Genomic DNA, 17057 nt, shown 5'->3' with positions numbered 1-17057 from the left:
AGAGTCTAATTTTTGAGTTTTTAAACTTCCGCATTCCTACGCTAGTCAACACCCACACTTCCTATTGTACTTAGAAGTTTTTGTTATTTAAATTGTCTAATACTTTTTTTCTTAATTGATCAAGAATTGAACAATTTACTGAATAAAAATTTTGGTGAGTCCAAAATTTTATTTATTTCCTATTTTCAGAAACATGATTTTTTTCATTATTCTCTCATTAAATGAATGAAAACAACCTGATTTTGATTGAATATAAACATAACCTCTTAGATGAATATCAATCGATATCAATATGAGATTGTGAAATTTCAAAATGGCGTATAATAAGCTCAATAGGCAAGTCACGGAGACAAAAAACTAGTTTATAATTAAGTAAACTTTGCAGAGCTTGATTTTTAGTTGAAACTGCGTATTTGGCAGTCAGGATTATGCCGCAGGTCGTGTGTCATCTAGAATTACTGGCAGATTAACGTGTGCTGTTTGCTGTCATAATGCATGAAATTGTGCTGGCTGTTTTTTCTGTAATCTCCAGTTTAATAATTGTTTTTGTCCTCGTATTGTTGGGTGAGAATCAGTAGATGCATCTATTCTAAATAATTTTAGGTCAATTTGTCTCTTCGAAAATCCAATCGATTTACCATATAGTATTTACATGAAATATCTGTCGGATTTTAACCTAAATCTTCTACATTTTTGATTAATTTTTCTTTCTATTTATTTTTACAGGATGGTATCTTGTTTGGAAATTTTTTCTGTCAAGATTTCGATTTGTCCGGGAGCTTCTCGGTGGCATGAGTGAATCATCTTCTGTTCATGATTTAAAAAACGGTCGATCACGCATCAAGAAGCTTCGACGAGACTAAATAGGCTACAAATTAAGCTTAAATAATTTAATTTTTTACTCAGGGTATAGTCTAAGCTACTTAGTTATCTTATCATGGCGATCAATATACGCTGCGCAAATACCAACGATCTTCTTAATATACAACACTGTAACCTTCAGTGTCTACCAGAGAATTATCAAATGAAATATTATTTGTATCACGCACTATCCTGGCCACAGCTGAGCTACGTTGCTGAAGATGAGAAAGGTCGAATAGTCGGTTATGTTTTAGCTAAAATGGAAGAGGATTCAGAAGTTAATCCTCATGGTCATATCACAAGTTTAGCTGTTAAACGATCACATCGAAGACTTGGAATAGCTCAAAAATTGATGAATCAAGCATCACGTGCAATGGTTGAATGTTTTGAAGCTAATTATGTATCGTTACATGTTAGACGTAGCAATAGAGCTGCATTGAATTTATATACGAGCAGTTTACAATTTGAAGTGTCAGAAGTCGAGCCCAAATATTATGCCGATGGTGAAGATGCTTATGCAATGAAACGAGATCTTAGCAGCTTTCATCAAGAAAAGAATGCAGCTAAAGAAACTAGTATGATAAAAGTACCAAATGCTGCAGCTACGAATCCATGTAAATGTTCGTATAAAAATATGTGATCATTCTTCGTTAAATGTCAACGAATTCTTCTGTAATACTAATTGAGAATGAGAAGAGAAAGACGATAAAATTATTGCCAATGTTGTTGATGGGATAGGTAAATATATTTCATCGATAATAAAATACTTTTAAGGAAATATTGATTTTTGTAAATGATTAAAAAAAATTCTTTTTCTTCAATTACATTCTCATCATCATATTATATTTATTAAATCAGACAAATTTTATTATTAAATATACAAGAAAGGTGTCCGTCGTAGTAAGTTTTTATTTATTTTTCATTTCCCAAATCTATCCTGTTTACTATAAGCATAGTCTTTTGATTGCACATTATTTCAATATACTGTAACTTTGTTACCTTGATGTTGCTATTTTTATCAAGAATATTAATAACTAAGATTATTTACAAAGAAATGATATAAGTAAAATTAAGTAATTTGCTATAAGAAAGACATGTTTTAAATAAAACATTTTAATAATTTTCTAAATAAATAATTTTTTTATACTACAATCACTAAAAGTACTAGACATTAAGTGTACATAACACGCATATAATTATTCGATATGAATTATAGTGCTTAGCACTTTCCATACATTTAGCTTCCTAAATATATACCTATAAAAATTCAGTTTTATTGAATATCTTACAAAATTGACTGCAAATAACTCATTAATAATAATCAATTATTATTACCATTATTATTGCAAGCTTTGTTAAAAAATCTGATAATTAGATTTCATGGAAGGATAATGTGATTTTGATATAAAGTTTTATAAAATCAGTCAAAACTGCATTTTTTAAAAGTCTTGCAGCTGCATGTTTTTTTTTAAGTGTTTATCGTTGTTATTTGCTGCTAAAAAAGACCTATAAGAATTTATATTTCATAAAACTGCCGTACTCAACAACAAAAGTTCGGCTTAAAACTTGTATAAAAAAATTTTAACATTTATTAATGAAAAATATCGATGGTAGAATTTTTTGGCTCTCATTTTTTTTGTTTAGTACTTTGTTTAAAAAAACTTTTTTAAAGCTTTGCCATGTCACTATTTCAATACATCAATGTTCAATATTGCGACACAAGGAAGGGTACTTTTCATAAATTTTATCGTACATTTCCAATAGTTATCATGAGTCAACTACATTCTACCTATCAACAAGGCTTTTATAATTGTTCATCATTATTACATATACTTTGGCAGTAATGGGTCTTGTGTAATATATTTAATACACAAATCCTTAGGCCACTGAAAAGCTATCATAAATATAAGAACAGGATGAGGTACAGCGTGGCTTTTTAATAATAAATTTGTATGCCCAAATGACTTAATCTTAGATTGAAGTCATATTTATCTGATTAAGTGTTTTAAGGTTGTTGGGCAGCATGGATCATGGCCACTTTAAGGTCCTTAGCTAAATGAGATACGTCAACAACACTATCGACCATCTCTTGAACCGCTGTTACGCTTGGAAAAAATTGTGCTGCCTGTTTTGTCTTCAATACAGTTTGTGCGAGCGCTTCACTCAGAGCATTTGCACATTCGAGTACCTTTGTTTTGACGTCATTCCGTGTTACATTTCTATGTACTGTGTCGCCAATGTGTACTAGTCTGTGTGCACTGAGTACAACGAATTTGCCGTGGGCTAGAAAAACCTGTTTAAAAAAATCACAATGAAATTATTGGAATAAAAATGAAGCAAGTAAAACAATGATATCGTAGAATAAAATAAATACTTTTGGCGGTTGATTGTGTTCAACAGTCTGGAGAAAGGCGTCAATGGCATGAGTTAAATGAGCACCGTGTGTTATCACTTGTGCGACATAGAATGCAAGCAGTTGTTTATCATTGGGGTCCATAGGTGTAGGTGTAGATAATGGGGTTTGAATAGCCGCGTTATCAGCTTCGGAAACCAATAGGTCGTAACTACTGCGAAGTTCTGGAGGCAATGTTGCTCGTAACTCTTCTCTTTGCTTTACTACAGTCTCACGAGAGTCGAGATTTACATAGTCGTCGTCTTCAGTGTTATTCCCTGTAGTACTGGTCGATATGATGGACGATCTTTTGAATAATAGTGTCGAGTTACCCTGAAAATAATATTGAAAAAGATCAACTCATTAGCTACTTACTCTTTAAATGGTTTTTCACATGAATGCATTTATTAAATCGATAAATAACAAACCTGAATGAAACTAGCGATTTGTCGAACGTCTTCAGTAAGAGCTTTTGCACACGCAATCAATTGATCAAGGGGGTCAGGTTGAATTGTAGGAATGAGGGAAGGTGATAGGCCATTTGTAGAAATCTGTGTATCACTGTCACCTCGGCACAATTTACTAGCGTCCCATTCCATAACGTCCAACTTAGTAGCCGCTTCTTTAACTAGCTTATCTGAGTCTCGGAGTGCTTTGACCAGTGGTCTAAATTTAGCTACCAAGCCTTTGTCTGGAGCTTTACTGGCATTACCCAAAGTACCTTCGGCAAATTCTGCTAGATCATGAAGTGATGTTCTAAGCCTCAAAGCTGCAAGTCTTAAATCCATCAGTGTTACATCTAGACGTTGAGGAGTCCTCCATCCTGGGCTAACAAAGCCTAGCAATCTTGCTACAGCAGCAGATGCTTCACTCTGTAATTTTTCAAGGCCTTCCAATGCAGAGTCCAGCTCTAAAGGAAGCTCTTTATTAACAGGTACATCATAAATCTGTTGCTGATGTTGTTGAACTATTTGAGATGATGGTGGTGGAGTTGTGGGGGTTTTTTGAATCGTTGTGTTATACTTGGAGGTTGATGAAAGACGTGGTCGAGGAATGTCGTAGTCTGGTGCTGTCAAACTGGATCTATTAGAGCTGCTGAGAGAACCATCATTGGTGAGACTCGATGCAGAACTACTTGGCGTAAGTGGTTGAAGTGGTCGAGGAATATCGTAGCAGTCGAGAGGTGTAATACCAGAACCAGAGCAATTAGAATTTGGTGTGCATGATGTCGGTGGTCGCGGAGTGTCGTAACAAGACGGCGCCGGACTCGGACTGCTTGCTGGTGATGGTATAACTGGAGTTGCTCTTGGTGGAACATCATAGCAATCACTCACATCTCCACCACTGTCTATTGAACTCTGCTGTCCAGATGACAATCGTGCTATAAAATAATTAACATACACATAAATAAATGCATTAAACAAAATTCAACGTTTAAATAAAAAATATACCTATGTATATTGAAATAAAGGCTAAAATAAATATTACCAGCATTAATCAGCCAGGAATAATTTTATTATTGATTTTTTGTCAAATAAACTGGTTTGATTTCCTCCGAAAAGATATTTATTACTTGAGTGATTCAATCGTTTGACAGACTTGATATTGATACAGATAATCAATCAAATGAGTAACGCCTCTACCGAATAATGTAAATTAAGAACAGAAAAAATATTTAAATGAAGAAGATTCAAATCGTTTGAGCATTTGAATAAATCAACGAGTATAATTCTTAAGGATTCATCAATTGTTTTGGTGTCCAATAATTCAACTTGCTAATTTAAACAAAAAAAATATTTATGAATTTATTACATATAAATCATTTTAAAATAAAACTCCAACAAAAATCCTTTTATTCACTTTAGTATATATAAGATGTACGCTTCAAGTGAAACTTAATTAAATCAGAGTCATTTCGTTGACAGTAAATTTTTCTCCTTCGACTTAAATAAACAATAAAAACTCGATAAAACTGAAGTGACCGTAAATCAATAAAATATCATTCTACCTTTCAAAACACTCTTGAAAATAAAGTACAGCACATAGAGAATATCTCAACCTATAGAGTGTACTTATTCAAACGTAAATAACATCTTTTTCATGCTAATCTCACCTGTATGAAGATGATCAGTGGAGTTAAGTGGCGAATCTCGTCTTGAGGGTGGTGCAGGACTTGCTCGATTGACTGGTAAATCATATAGGTATACGTCTCCACATTTTTGAGGAGTTACCACCTGCAAAATAGAATAAACCAATTCTAAAATTAGATACATAAACCAAAGAATAAAAATGATATTAATGTAATATAATTATACAATTATTTCTTGCCACGCCTTGACATATTGATTACAATATTAGCTCAATTACGTTCTCTTAATATTCAAGGGAACAAAAGGTAAGAAGTGCATGAACATGAAATAAGATTTATCCATTAATTAAACTCTTAGGTGGAGTAATTCCATTAATTATTGCTTTTTCTTAGCCCTGAGACCATTGAAGAGCCTATTCGGTCCTTATTCAAGAGCCCATGTACTAATTCTCTGTACAATAACCTGCTGGAAAAGAAAGACAAACAGGGAGCAACAAAAAAGTAAAAAGAGCACGCGACCGTGAATTAAACGTGCGCTATTTTAATATTTTACTTTCCGTAGTAGTAATGTAGTAAAACCCTCGACTAGACGTCATGGTACATAGTAGAGTACCAGTGGTGGTAGTAAAGCAGAATAGGAAAAGAGAAAGAGAATCCCGCTTCAAGAGGAGCCGGCGTACTGTGATGAGAAGCAGAGAGAGGGTATGGGAAAGGACGGTCGGTCGATATCAGGCGTCGCGGCGCCCTTGTAAAAGGCGTATGACCTGTGAATGCATGTAGGAAAGACGCAGGAACATAGACATGAATAGATAGCCTTAAAGATGCGTATGCAAGTCGTGGAAGACGATAAAAAATGAATATGCAATCAAGTATGTTGAGACTGAAAATTATTTTCACAAATAAAATATTCTCTCGTATTTTTTTTTCCTATCGTCGACTTCGGAATTCTGTTATCTCAGCAAAAATACATTTTTTTGCTTACGTCTTTTCATAGTTTTCTTGTGAAGTTATATTTATGTGAATGACCGGGGTATAAATACATAAATGTGGTATATATATTCTGTCTTCTCTTTCCTGCTTGCATTCAAGATAAGTCAATAAGCCATGTTTCAATGAAAATCATTAGGAGTGACATTTAAACTGAAATGTAGAAAAAAAATTCAGTCGATATTTCTTTCCTTATATAATGGAACTGTACTTCAATATGAGGCTATTGATAATTATAGCTATGAAGTAAAGTACAAAGTTGAATAAAAATAATTTTCAAAGTCCCTTCTAATATATATATCATTCATTCTCTTTTGGAGTTTATTTTTCTCTTCATGTTATGTTTTTGTTTCTAGGATTTTAGCACCAAAATATTATTCAACCACTTCCGGATTCCTAGATAAAAAAGATTAATTTATTAATTCTAACATGAAAAAGAGGTTTCTCCAATTTTTTTCAATAAATAAACACTTTCGTTGATAATTAATTTGTTCCACGATTGAGAATCAAGAAAATCAACAAATTATTTAAATGATAAAATATTTTTTCAATTGTGCGGAAGCATAAATTTACCATGAAAAATTCTAGTGTCTTAAAATATGAATTAATTAAATGATATAAATTGGATTTCACACTTTCTTAATAAAATAGTTCGTCGAGTAGTAATAGGACCAGTTTCCAGCAAGTAATCCCACGCAAGCGAATTGTTAGTTGATTGATAGAGCTGCACAAAAAGATTTTATCCTACGCAGAATGACCTCGTGTATTTCTTTCTCCCACTTAAGTGTCCAATCAAGTGCTGGTGACTATCTCTCTGGGTCGCATGATCGAATTCAATAAACGTTTCACATTCTGCTTCTGTAAAACTTGCTGTTCTTTTGCTTCAAGTGCACTTTTTTCTTTCTATTTGCTTTCAATTTTCAAATTATCTGAAATCTATTTTAAAATTATAAAATAACATTGAATTGAATCATCAATAACTCAAGTTAATTCTCTCTTCAATTAAAGAATCTCTTTATAAATTTCTAAACCTGAAAGCTAATAATAAGCAACAAAAGATATTTTATCACATGCGGAAGAGTTGTAAGAAATTATTCCTCTCGAGAAACGTTGAATAGGATTGTTGAAGTCCATCCACCTTGCAAATGGGGACATAAATTGAGAAATAATTAGCGAGGGATTTAGTTAAGAGAAAATGCAGAAAAAAAAAGGAGAAAGGAAGACGAATGCTGTAAGGCCTTAAAGATGAATTCTGTTTTAAAATTAGCTGTCTCTGCATTCCATCATGATGATTCCATGGAATATGAACGTGTAGTTGTCTCTTGCAGCAAAATCTTGGGTGCTTTAGCAGCAGCAGCTTGCATGAAACTGCAGTTTTATATAACCAAGGGGAGCCAAAGGATTCTTGCACGTCCCTGGACCATACTACCACGACATTATTCCGTAGCTCTGCAGCAAGTTGAGGACATATAAGGACACCAAAACATGTTTAAGAAGTGTCTTGAAGAAGCCAGAGTGAGGGAAATACGTCCCAGGTAAACTTGTAAAATGCCAACGGCTCCAGTCATCCGGTTTTCAATCTTGAGAAACTGTAACAGTTTCTTCTTCTTCTGGCATGGTTGATAGTCGATGAAGGAGAGAGATACAAGTTAACTAACAGCATCTACCACTTGATATGTTAAGTCCAATGAGTTGTTAAAATATACCCAGACGATTGCTACATCTCGCCCAACAAAAATGCAAAAGCACTGAAAAAGGATCAAATAAAATAAATTACAGCAACATACGCGAGACAGTCTTGACAGATTAACAGCCTAAAATATCTTGGAGTGATGGAGAATGAGTTGACGTCGGCTGCTAAATGAAAGCATGATGAGACGCATTCTATCGACCCTTAGATCGAGTTTTAGCGAACCCAAAAGGGGAGCAAAGAATAAAGAAAGTATCAGCTGACTTTGACTAGTAGGGGTCAATATGAAGACTCGATTTAGTGATGTATACATGGCGATTTGTTGGTTGTATGATGGCATATGGGACGCAGAATGACTATAAAACCGATGGGGTACTGCGGGCTGGCACGTTGAATTAGTTGATGTATATGCATACAAACTAGCCAGTATAAAATGAGTATCAGCTGTATACTTCTGGTTCGATTAAACCCAATTGAATTGGAGCCAATAAAAATTATGGCTAAATAAATACCAGCCAACTGTTAGTTTTCCTCTAAAGAAACTTGATAATCATCCGATATGTTTTGTTCGCTGCTACACACAACACAATTTCTTCGATGGTGTAACATAGTTATTATTGTATAAGTATTTTTACCTCAAATTTAAAACCCAAAACCTTCGTATAAGAAATTTGATCGTTTTGTAAAAGTCATAATAAATGGAAGAACGTTTATATAAAGCAGACAATGGTGAGGTCTTTCTGTCAACCACACAAAACCGGACGAGACGCCCAGATCAAGTAATAAAAGGATTTGACAATCCCTCATTCAGGGCGTGGCATGCCCAATGCGAGCACGTGGCTCAAGTCACTGATGAATACCTTGAGAAAAAAATGGTAAAAAGTGTTTGTATGAAATCAAATATCCAATCAGCTGTTTCCGCTTTTTCTCCAGCATATCATTGACACTCCTTTTAATTTGTCAATTATAATTGTCCTTTAGGTTCAACGAGTTTTTTATTACATTAAATGTTACCCCTGACGTGTCAATGACTCATGTATGCACACCTTGAAAAAAAGTCACCTTTGTAAAAAGCGAAAAGACGAATAATTGCCACTCGTTTGGACTCTTGCCAACCTTTTTTTTTTATCACAACTATTTTTTGTCTAGAAAATATTATTTCAAAAAATATTATTATATTTTCACAAGGCTTTAAGTATAATTAGTTTACTTTGTTAATGGAGTTATTAAAAGAGTCAACCACTGGAAGATAATTGGAAATTAATTTCTCTATGTTACGCATAGTTTTAGAGGAACTTAATATTCATAACAGTTTGGGTCGATGAACTTAAATTTGCTCGTCAACCTTGCCAAATATTAAAATATTTTTTTCTTGTCATGGAGAAAAATTTAATATCTAGTAATGTAATGTTGGAATATCTCGAAATAGAAATTTAAATATTTCATTTATCATAATCTGATGCTTGAATAATATGTATTATAATATTTCCCGTTAGGAAAAATTGTCTTCAATTGAACATCCGAGAAAAAATACGGGCTCAACGGATGTTGATTTTAAACTTTATTAAAGATTAATAAAACTCTATAAAAATAATATAATGTTATACTTAAGTATAATAAATATTAAATTATCATTTAGACAGACTTTTCTATAATAACATGAATGAAGTAAAGTAAGGAAGTTGATAAAAGAAATTAACTTTTTATTGACCTATAAGTTTGTTTAGCTTTGTTGTTGATTATATCATGTTTGTTTGAAGTTGAATAAATTTGTTACATTATGAAACGTCAAAAAAATGATTGAAAAATTAATAGCCTATTTAAATGTTCGTGATGAAATTCAATTGAAATATTTTAAATTAAAAATCTTTTTATAAGCTCTACTTTTTCCATAGATAAACTATTTTAGATTATTAAATTTTTCTCCAAGTGTCAGGAAAAATTCTGCAGAGTTATTTCCTTGAAAGACTTCAAATTTTCTCAGAAAATTATGTACTATTCATGAGATTGGAAAATCGCTGTGGAATATATTAAACTTTTTCCAACATTTCTTGATAATATTTCAGAGGTATGTCAGAAGTGTTTTTACTTGCACAAATAAAATTATTTTTTCCATCACAAAGAAATGAAAATAATTGAAAAAAACAGCAATTAGTAACTCCAAAAATTAACTTGTATCATAAGTCATATAACTTTGAAGTAAAAAAGCGAATAACACTTCTGACAAAAAAAAACAACCTCTACGGTGATTACTCTGTGCTCATGAAAAGCGTAAAATTTTTAGAACAATGGATACAAAGCTTCTGAATGATAATCCAGAGATAAAATGTAGAAAAAAACTGTCAACCAGTGGTGATGATAGTACATAGGAAAGTTTATCGATTAAAAAATACTAACTCTATTTGGCTGCACGTGCCAACTACGTCGTTTTCCATGGCGTTGTAATCCATCTTCATTGAGGGTGAGGTCTGCTCTGCTGCCCCCAAGGCATCCAGTATCGTACTGACCCACTAGCAGCCTCAATCTGTTTCCTGGACATATTCCCTGCGGTGATAAAATATATATTGTCAAGGCTTATTTTCAAACATACGATAATAAAGTTAATTAAAACTAGTAATGAATGATGATAATCACAAGTTTATATTTATTCTTTGAGCAGCTGTTGTAGACTTGAAAACGCTCGATATTCAACGTGTAAATTGCCTCTTCAAATCTACAGCTGTCTACGACGAAGTAGAAAAAGCAGATTGCAAAGGAAAGCAAACAGTGATACACACAACAAAGAAAGTCATAATAAAAGAGAATTCAATCAAGTTTGATTGTTGTTTACTAATTACCTGCCTTCCCCTAAGAGCACAAAGCCACCATCCTTCCAAACCTGAAGTATTCTGTTCTAAAACGGTAAGAACATCTCCTTTACGAAAAGCCAATTCGTCAGGGGCCTCAGCGATGTTATCATAAAGAGCACGAGCTTTAACACACTTTTGCTGCAACAAAAACAAATTGAAACCGTACAGTTATGTTCTAATTTTTCTAACAAAAATTCATTCTTCTGATGAATGATGGTAATTACTATTTAAAAATAGACCTCTCATTTTCTTCTCTGTGTGCATTAATTAATAAAATAAATATTTAAGGGATAAAAAATGAATAAATTTCATTAGGTTTAGTTTTAAAATGGAAAATTAATAGTAGAGATTATCTTGGATATATTAAATTACATGAATCAATCATTTTAAATGACATGCAATAATTAAATGAATAAATGGAGCAGTTAAAGATAATAAAAATAAACGAGAGTATTTAATAATTGTAATAACTTTGATAAATATAAAAAATTAAAATCTTGATACCCAAAGTTTACAGTAAACAGATACAAATGTTCATTTTTAATTGAGGTAAATTCTGATGAGTCAACGACGAAAGGAGTTTTAAAATTATAATTCGAATCTCGAGGTACATAAAATACATACTGATTGTATTAAACATCCAAGGTTTAGTAAAATTTTTTTTTTATTTTATTTTATTTTATTTTTACTACTGAAGTTTATGATTTATTTATTATCCATTGCAGAAAATAAAGGAATAAAGGTCTTTAGAAATTTTTGTCATGCTTAAAATGACTACTTCTGCCAGTTAATTCCTCTCACGCAGTGTAATCCACGCGTGATTGATCTACTCAGATATCGGATTATGTATAAACGTGGATTACATACTTGTGTGCACCATAGATACCGCAGTGACCCTACGCCGCTAAACATAACAACAATGTATATTCCCCCTGATTTTAATGGTGATATTGCATTAAGGGCTTCAACACCTTGTTTTCAACATTATCTCAACGCCTCAACATATAATGTTGTATCCATGCAATATACATAATGGTTTTTTCTTCGACCTTCGTCATAAGCTTAACATCTGATTCTTAAGGACTATTTAATAGCTTTAAACATGTGTTGTTCAATTGTTATAAGAATTATGACCAAGATGCTGACCTCAATAAACTATTGTTAAACCACGTGGTGGCCAGACACACACACTTTCCTTTTAAAAACGGATTGAATTTTTTTTTGTTCAGTTCTTCATCACAGAGAACTTCATGATGCTGAGGTACTACATCACAAACTGTAGCTATTCGTATCATAATAGACTTGAACTTTAGAAAGTTACAAAGATTTATATATTTCACTACGAAATTAATCATAAACTTGATACGATGATAGTTGAATAATTTATTTCCACAGTATAATTCGCCTTTATTCACCATCAACTAGCTCTTGTCAGCATCTTCTCAAGTGTACATACATTTACGTTTCAGGAGAACTAAACGACAGAGTTAGGCTCGACCGCACTTGATAGTGGTAGGAGGTCTTGAAACATAAGTAACATAGGCAACATGTTTCTCGCCAAGTGCTCTCTCTTTCTCTTTGCAAACCTCGCCTGCTAGCAATGTGTCGCCGCTGTTAGCACGATATTCTACGCAAATCTCTTGTAGTCATGCTACACATGCGAGAGTTGATGAAGCTCTTTGCTACCGTTTTCTAGTTGAATGAATGACACTTAACTCGTCACATGATACTTTAATCGTCGATTTAACCGGATAAACTTTCCTCTTGAAAAATCTACGTCAAGAGAACTACTGATTTTTTTTATTGTTTCACTACAAAGAAAGAATGTAGCAAAAAGAGCTAGAAGAATCGTCTATTAGCTATTACGTATTGAGTACGTTACAAGTGAAACTAATTTTCTCTTTCTTTTTTAATGATAAACTTAATTTATTGACTGCTTATCATTGAAAAATATTTAATATGACTTTAACTGCAATAATTAACTTTTTTTGAGAAAGTAGATTACATTTTTATTTATTTGTTTAACGAGCCTTGTTGAATAATCGTCAATCTTTAATAGTTTCAAATAATTAGTGCAATTGACATCTTATGTAGACTTATTTTTGTAGTAAATGTGATTTTCAGTAATTGTTTCTAATATTCTAATAAATTTTATCATTTAAAACCATTTCTTATCATTTATCACTTAGTTATCATATTTATTTTATTAATATTGATTAACCAGTTTGTTTTTTGATAGCAGCATACTGTTTTTACTTCTTCCAAATCATCATCAAGATGAACAATTCTCTTTTCCAGTTCCATTTGCATTCGGTGTCACATTTCTTTGAATTGTTTTAATGATTTCCGTAAGATATCAAGTAATTGTTATGCACCAAATACTTTTATCATATTTCCTAAACTGTAAAATATTTGGAATCGAGTTCTTCTATCTAAAATAAAATTCTTCTAGTCACATATCAAGAATAAGTTTACTAGAATCAAGTATGATATCATTTTTATAGCGAATTTATACGATAAAGTTGACGTTTCAGCTTTCCAAATCCTTCCTTTTTCAAAGTTTTCTTTTTGCAGACGAAATATGATATAAAAATTGAACATAAGAGACACAATCGTTGCAGTTTTCAATGTATCGATTTATGATAAAGAATTTTTAATCTAATCTTATCACGTCTGTCATGATAATAGCTCCAAGTAAATACACATGTGGCACATATGTATAAACTTGAAGGTATATTAAACTTTAGATCATACTGAAAGCTATTATACAAGTAGCTAAGAATTCCAAGCCGGCTATTTAAACTGCAGTTTTGCCATAATAATTTATAATAAGAGGAAGATGATGAAAGAGAGAAAACAGTTAAAGTTTCAGATAATCGGTGCTTTAGAAGAAGGAAAAAATAATTAATGTAAGGGGTTGTGTTCCTGATGCTGAGAAATGTGCGTGTTTCTTGTCATTAATGTTATTATCAATTTCAGCCTATTAACTCATTTTATGCTGTCGCAAAGAAAAAATTTAAACCACGTCGTAGTGGGAACTAAACAATTTAGATCCAGAGATCCTATCATTGATGATAAGCTGTCGCAAATGTATGAACCTAATAAATAGCTTCATTATCATTATTTGCATAACAATAAAGTATTTTATTTTACTTTGAAAGAACTCAAGTGACTTATAGAGGTTAAAAAAATAGCAAATTAATTTTATGTCTATCCAGTCAAGTATTATGAAGATGACATACTTTTAGTTGGATAAAATCGAGGATATCTCTTGATCACGTTATTTTAACTTTATGAATTAAGATTAAATCAATATCCTCGATGAGAAATGATTTTTTTGATATTTTTCGTTGATGTGTAATTGAATTACTATTGAATTAAATGAAATCAAAAAGAGTAAAATGAAGTATTTCCTTCTTTTCCAATTTAATATGAGTGGAGTTGTTTCTATCAAAATCGTTAAAATGTCATTCCCAGAGAAAATATTAAAAAAAGGAATTCAATTGAATTGAAATATAATTTAACTGGATAGAATTACATTGAAATAAATGCTCCGCAGGATTTTATATGGATTTTTGCCTGCAAAAGAAAAAAAAAGCTTTAGTCAAAGGAATTTTTATCAAAGAAAAAACAATAATCTAACCACAAGAAGGTTTTTTTAAAAAAAAAATTAGTTCAAGTTTGTTAAAAAAAAAAAGAAGATAGAAATAAAACAATGGAATTGTATTGATAATGTGAGTTTTTAAAAGAACTTATTATTGAATATGACGACAATTTAACTAAGCTGAGACTCTTTTACGACGATTTCGCAAGTGAAATAACCCTGATGAGTGACAACAATGCGTGTCACATGCCGCAGTATATAGCACCAAGTCTATTGAGTTTCACAAGAAAACATTACCCAGAAGTTGAAATGCAAGTGAAATAACAAAGTCTTTTTATACTCCACAAGTCCATCACTTTATGCTAAAATAAAAGATCTTTCATCTGTAAAAGATTTGGAAAGAAACTTTAAAAGGACGAGTAGAGTAATATAAGTAGTATATATACTTGTGTATAAGTTTGAAGTTATAAGTAAAGGTGGTAGTCAGACTTTTCAGATTACAGCCTTTCTTTTTTTTCCCCTTCGTGTTTCTTATTTGCTTCAACTTCGTCCTTTCATTTACATCAAAATTGATCGCTTCCAAGCTTTCTAGCAAGGCCACACAAAGACTGACATAAAATATAATCACCAAAAATTTCGTTGTAATTAGTCAGAAGAGAAAAAAATTTTAAAATAATAAAAGACGTTGGCATGAAAACATGCGGACATGTCGGTCCTTTTCATCATGCAGGACACAGGCGAAATCGGATCTCCAAAAATGGCAATGTATCGCCCAGCTTCATGTGCCTGAGCTGCTTTTCTCAACAGTGGTTATCAAACATTTCTATATATATAAAAATATTATAATATAATAAATCACAATTAATCATCAGATATTCATTCAAGATGCAGATATCTTCAATCTTCCATCTCCAAGATTTTTATTTGTAGAAAATTCCATCTTGTAGTAATTTGTAATTTACTGAGATGAATGAATATATTATAAGACAAGAAATCGAGTCCATATTACAGGATCCTGAGTGACCTGATGGTCTGCAGTTAACGGTAAATTTGAAATGTATTAAACTGCTGGATAATCTCATAGCTGTCAGATGCATTTCGACAAATGTAATAAACACACATTTATTCATTCACTATTCTGTCGTTTGATTCTGAAAAGTCTTCATGATTCACTTTATGACAGATAATGTAAACTTTTACGTTTATTTTATCATGTGTTCATCGTTAAAATTCTTAGCAAATGATTCAAAGTTTTTCCTATCTAACGTCAATGCAATAATCTTCTTGATCATCAATACAATGCATGATCTTTTGATCGGTTTGTAGTTTTGCTATTTTTATCATTTCTATAAAAAGTTATTGTCTTTTTTTATCATTAATAAATTTATTGCATCCTACAATTATTCATTCCGTGATGATTGGTATGGTTTATGGATTAGAATTTCAAAGTGAATGAGGATTATATTGAAAACCCAGCAGGGATGATGGCGTGAGACTCTTCAGTTCTTCTGGATCAATGTCTGATGCAGCAATGATTATAGTTGATATTTTTCTCAAGTATATTATTCACTCCCCTAAAATTCAAATTAGAAACATAGCTTTTGTAATAGATTTATAAAAATACCTCCAACCTTGAAAAAAATTTCGTCAAAGCTGTAAAAAAACCCTACATCATTCACTCGATCATTTTATGTTGAGTAATTGATTAAAAGCTGTGATAAAAAAAAATCAAGATAAAATGTGTAATTGATCTATCGTTCCATCACAGAATTTAAATGAATAAAAGTGGGATTGTATGAATCCTTTCAATAGAGAAAATTCACTGATGGTATTGTTGTAAAATTCATTCGAAGTTAAAATATTGATAATAGCAGGAAAGCACAATCAAATATTGACATAAAACACTGGCGAGCAACTCTTCGAATTTCACAATATTGTAAATTCCATATTATTCAAAAAGTCAATGCTTTTAGAAATTATCTCTAACTGGCAATTAATATTATACCTGATTAAGAGAAGTAGTTATAATCTCAGGCGTTTGCGGCAGCATCTTAACACCCATCATTTTCTCCAGAATCCAGGATTTAATAGTTTTTACTATAACACATAGCCTGAATCACAATAAACTAAAAGAAATATCCAACAAATAATAACTCCAGATAAATAATTCACGTGTTGGGATTTAAAAATGCTTTATCACTGATAAATATTATTTATGGTGTTTGAGTGGGTGGAGTTAATTCAAAAGGATCATTGACTCATACACTGAATTTTCACGGTAGTATGAACATCATCAGACGTAAGTCTGGATTATTAATTTCACCGAAAGTCATTACTCAATGTTAGTGCGTGAATGAATAATTTTAATTTAGTTGAAATTAGACGAAAGAATCTGTATAAACTTTACTACTGCACAACAACTTAACGACACTCCACACCGCTCGGCAGGCACTCAACAGTCAGCACCACTCGGTACTGCTGGCTCTGCTGCTGGACTCCGGGCGGTGTTGAATCCCTCTACCGGAGAGCTACGAGTAATGACGGAAATAACCGAACTTTGTGTTCCCTGTGAAATGTATTTTCGT

The 17057-nt window shown here is 32.1% G+C and overlaps 2 protein-coding genes across 4 annotated transcripts; one reads left to right on the top strand and one right to left on the bottom strand.

The window, feature by feature from the left end:
• Nucleotides 1-52: 52 nt before the first annotated feature.
• On the top strand, nt 53-1716 carry vnc (GNAT family N-acetyltransferase vnc). 3 transcript variants are annotated; one of them, XM_035084594.1, is made up of 2 exons: nt 53-154; nt 727-1716. In XM_035084594.1, exon 2 carries the CDS (start codon nt 938-940, stop codon nt 1499-1501), a length of 564 nt encoding a protein of 187 aa, XP_034940485.1. In that variant the 5' UTR covers nt 53-154; nt 727-937; the 3' UTR covers nt 1502-1716. The 3 variants fall into 3 exon arrangements, with proteins under 3 accessions (XP_034940485.1, XP_034940486.1, XP_034940484.1); XM_035084595.1 differs by lacking the exon at nt 53-154 and adding an exon at nt 292-437; XM_035084593.1 differs by lacking the exon at nt 53-154 and adding an exon at nt 294-564.
• A 36-nt stretch (nt 1717-1752) lies between these two features.
• On the bottom strand, nt 1753-17038 carry p130CAS (Serine_rich_CAS and FAT-like_CAS_C domain-containing protein p130CAS). The gene is made up of 7 exons (XM_035084588.1): nt 16478-17038; nt 10857-11006; nt 10417-10563; nt 5367-5487; nt 3682-4634; nt 3236-3586; nt 1753-3154 (listed from the first exon to the last, which is right to left on the bottom strand). Exons 1-7 carry the CDS (start codon nt 16535-16537, stop codon nt 2867-2869), a joined length of 2070 nt encoding a protein of 689 aa, XP_034940479.1. The 5' UTR covers nt 16538-17038; the 3' UTR covers nt 1753-2866.
• Between the last annotated feature and the right edge of the window lie 19 nt (nt 17039-17057).

This window comes from Chelonus insularis, unplaced genomic scaffold (genome assembly GCF_013357705.1).
Source record: "Chelonus insularis isolate UGA/USDA-ARS -01 unplaced genomic scaffold, ASM1335770v1 contig_397_pilon, whole genome shotgun sequence".
NCBI classification, from domain to species: domain Eukaryota; kingdom Metazoa; phylum Arthropoda; class Insecta; order Hymenoptera; family Braconidae; genus Chelonus; species Chelonus insularis.
The sequence above is the reverse complement of the archived record's forward strand: the minus strand, read 5'-3'. Positions and strand labels throughout refer to the sequence as shown.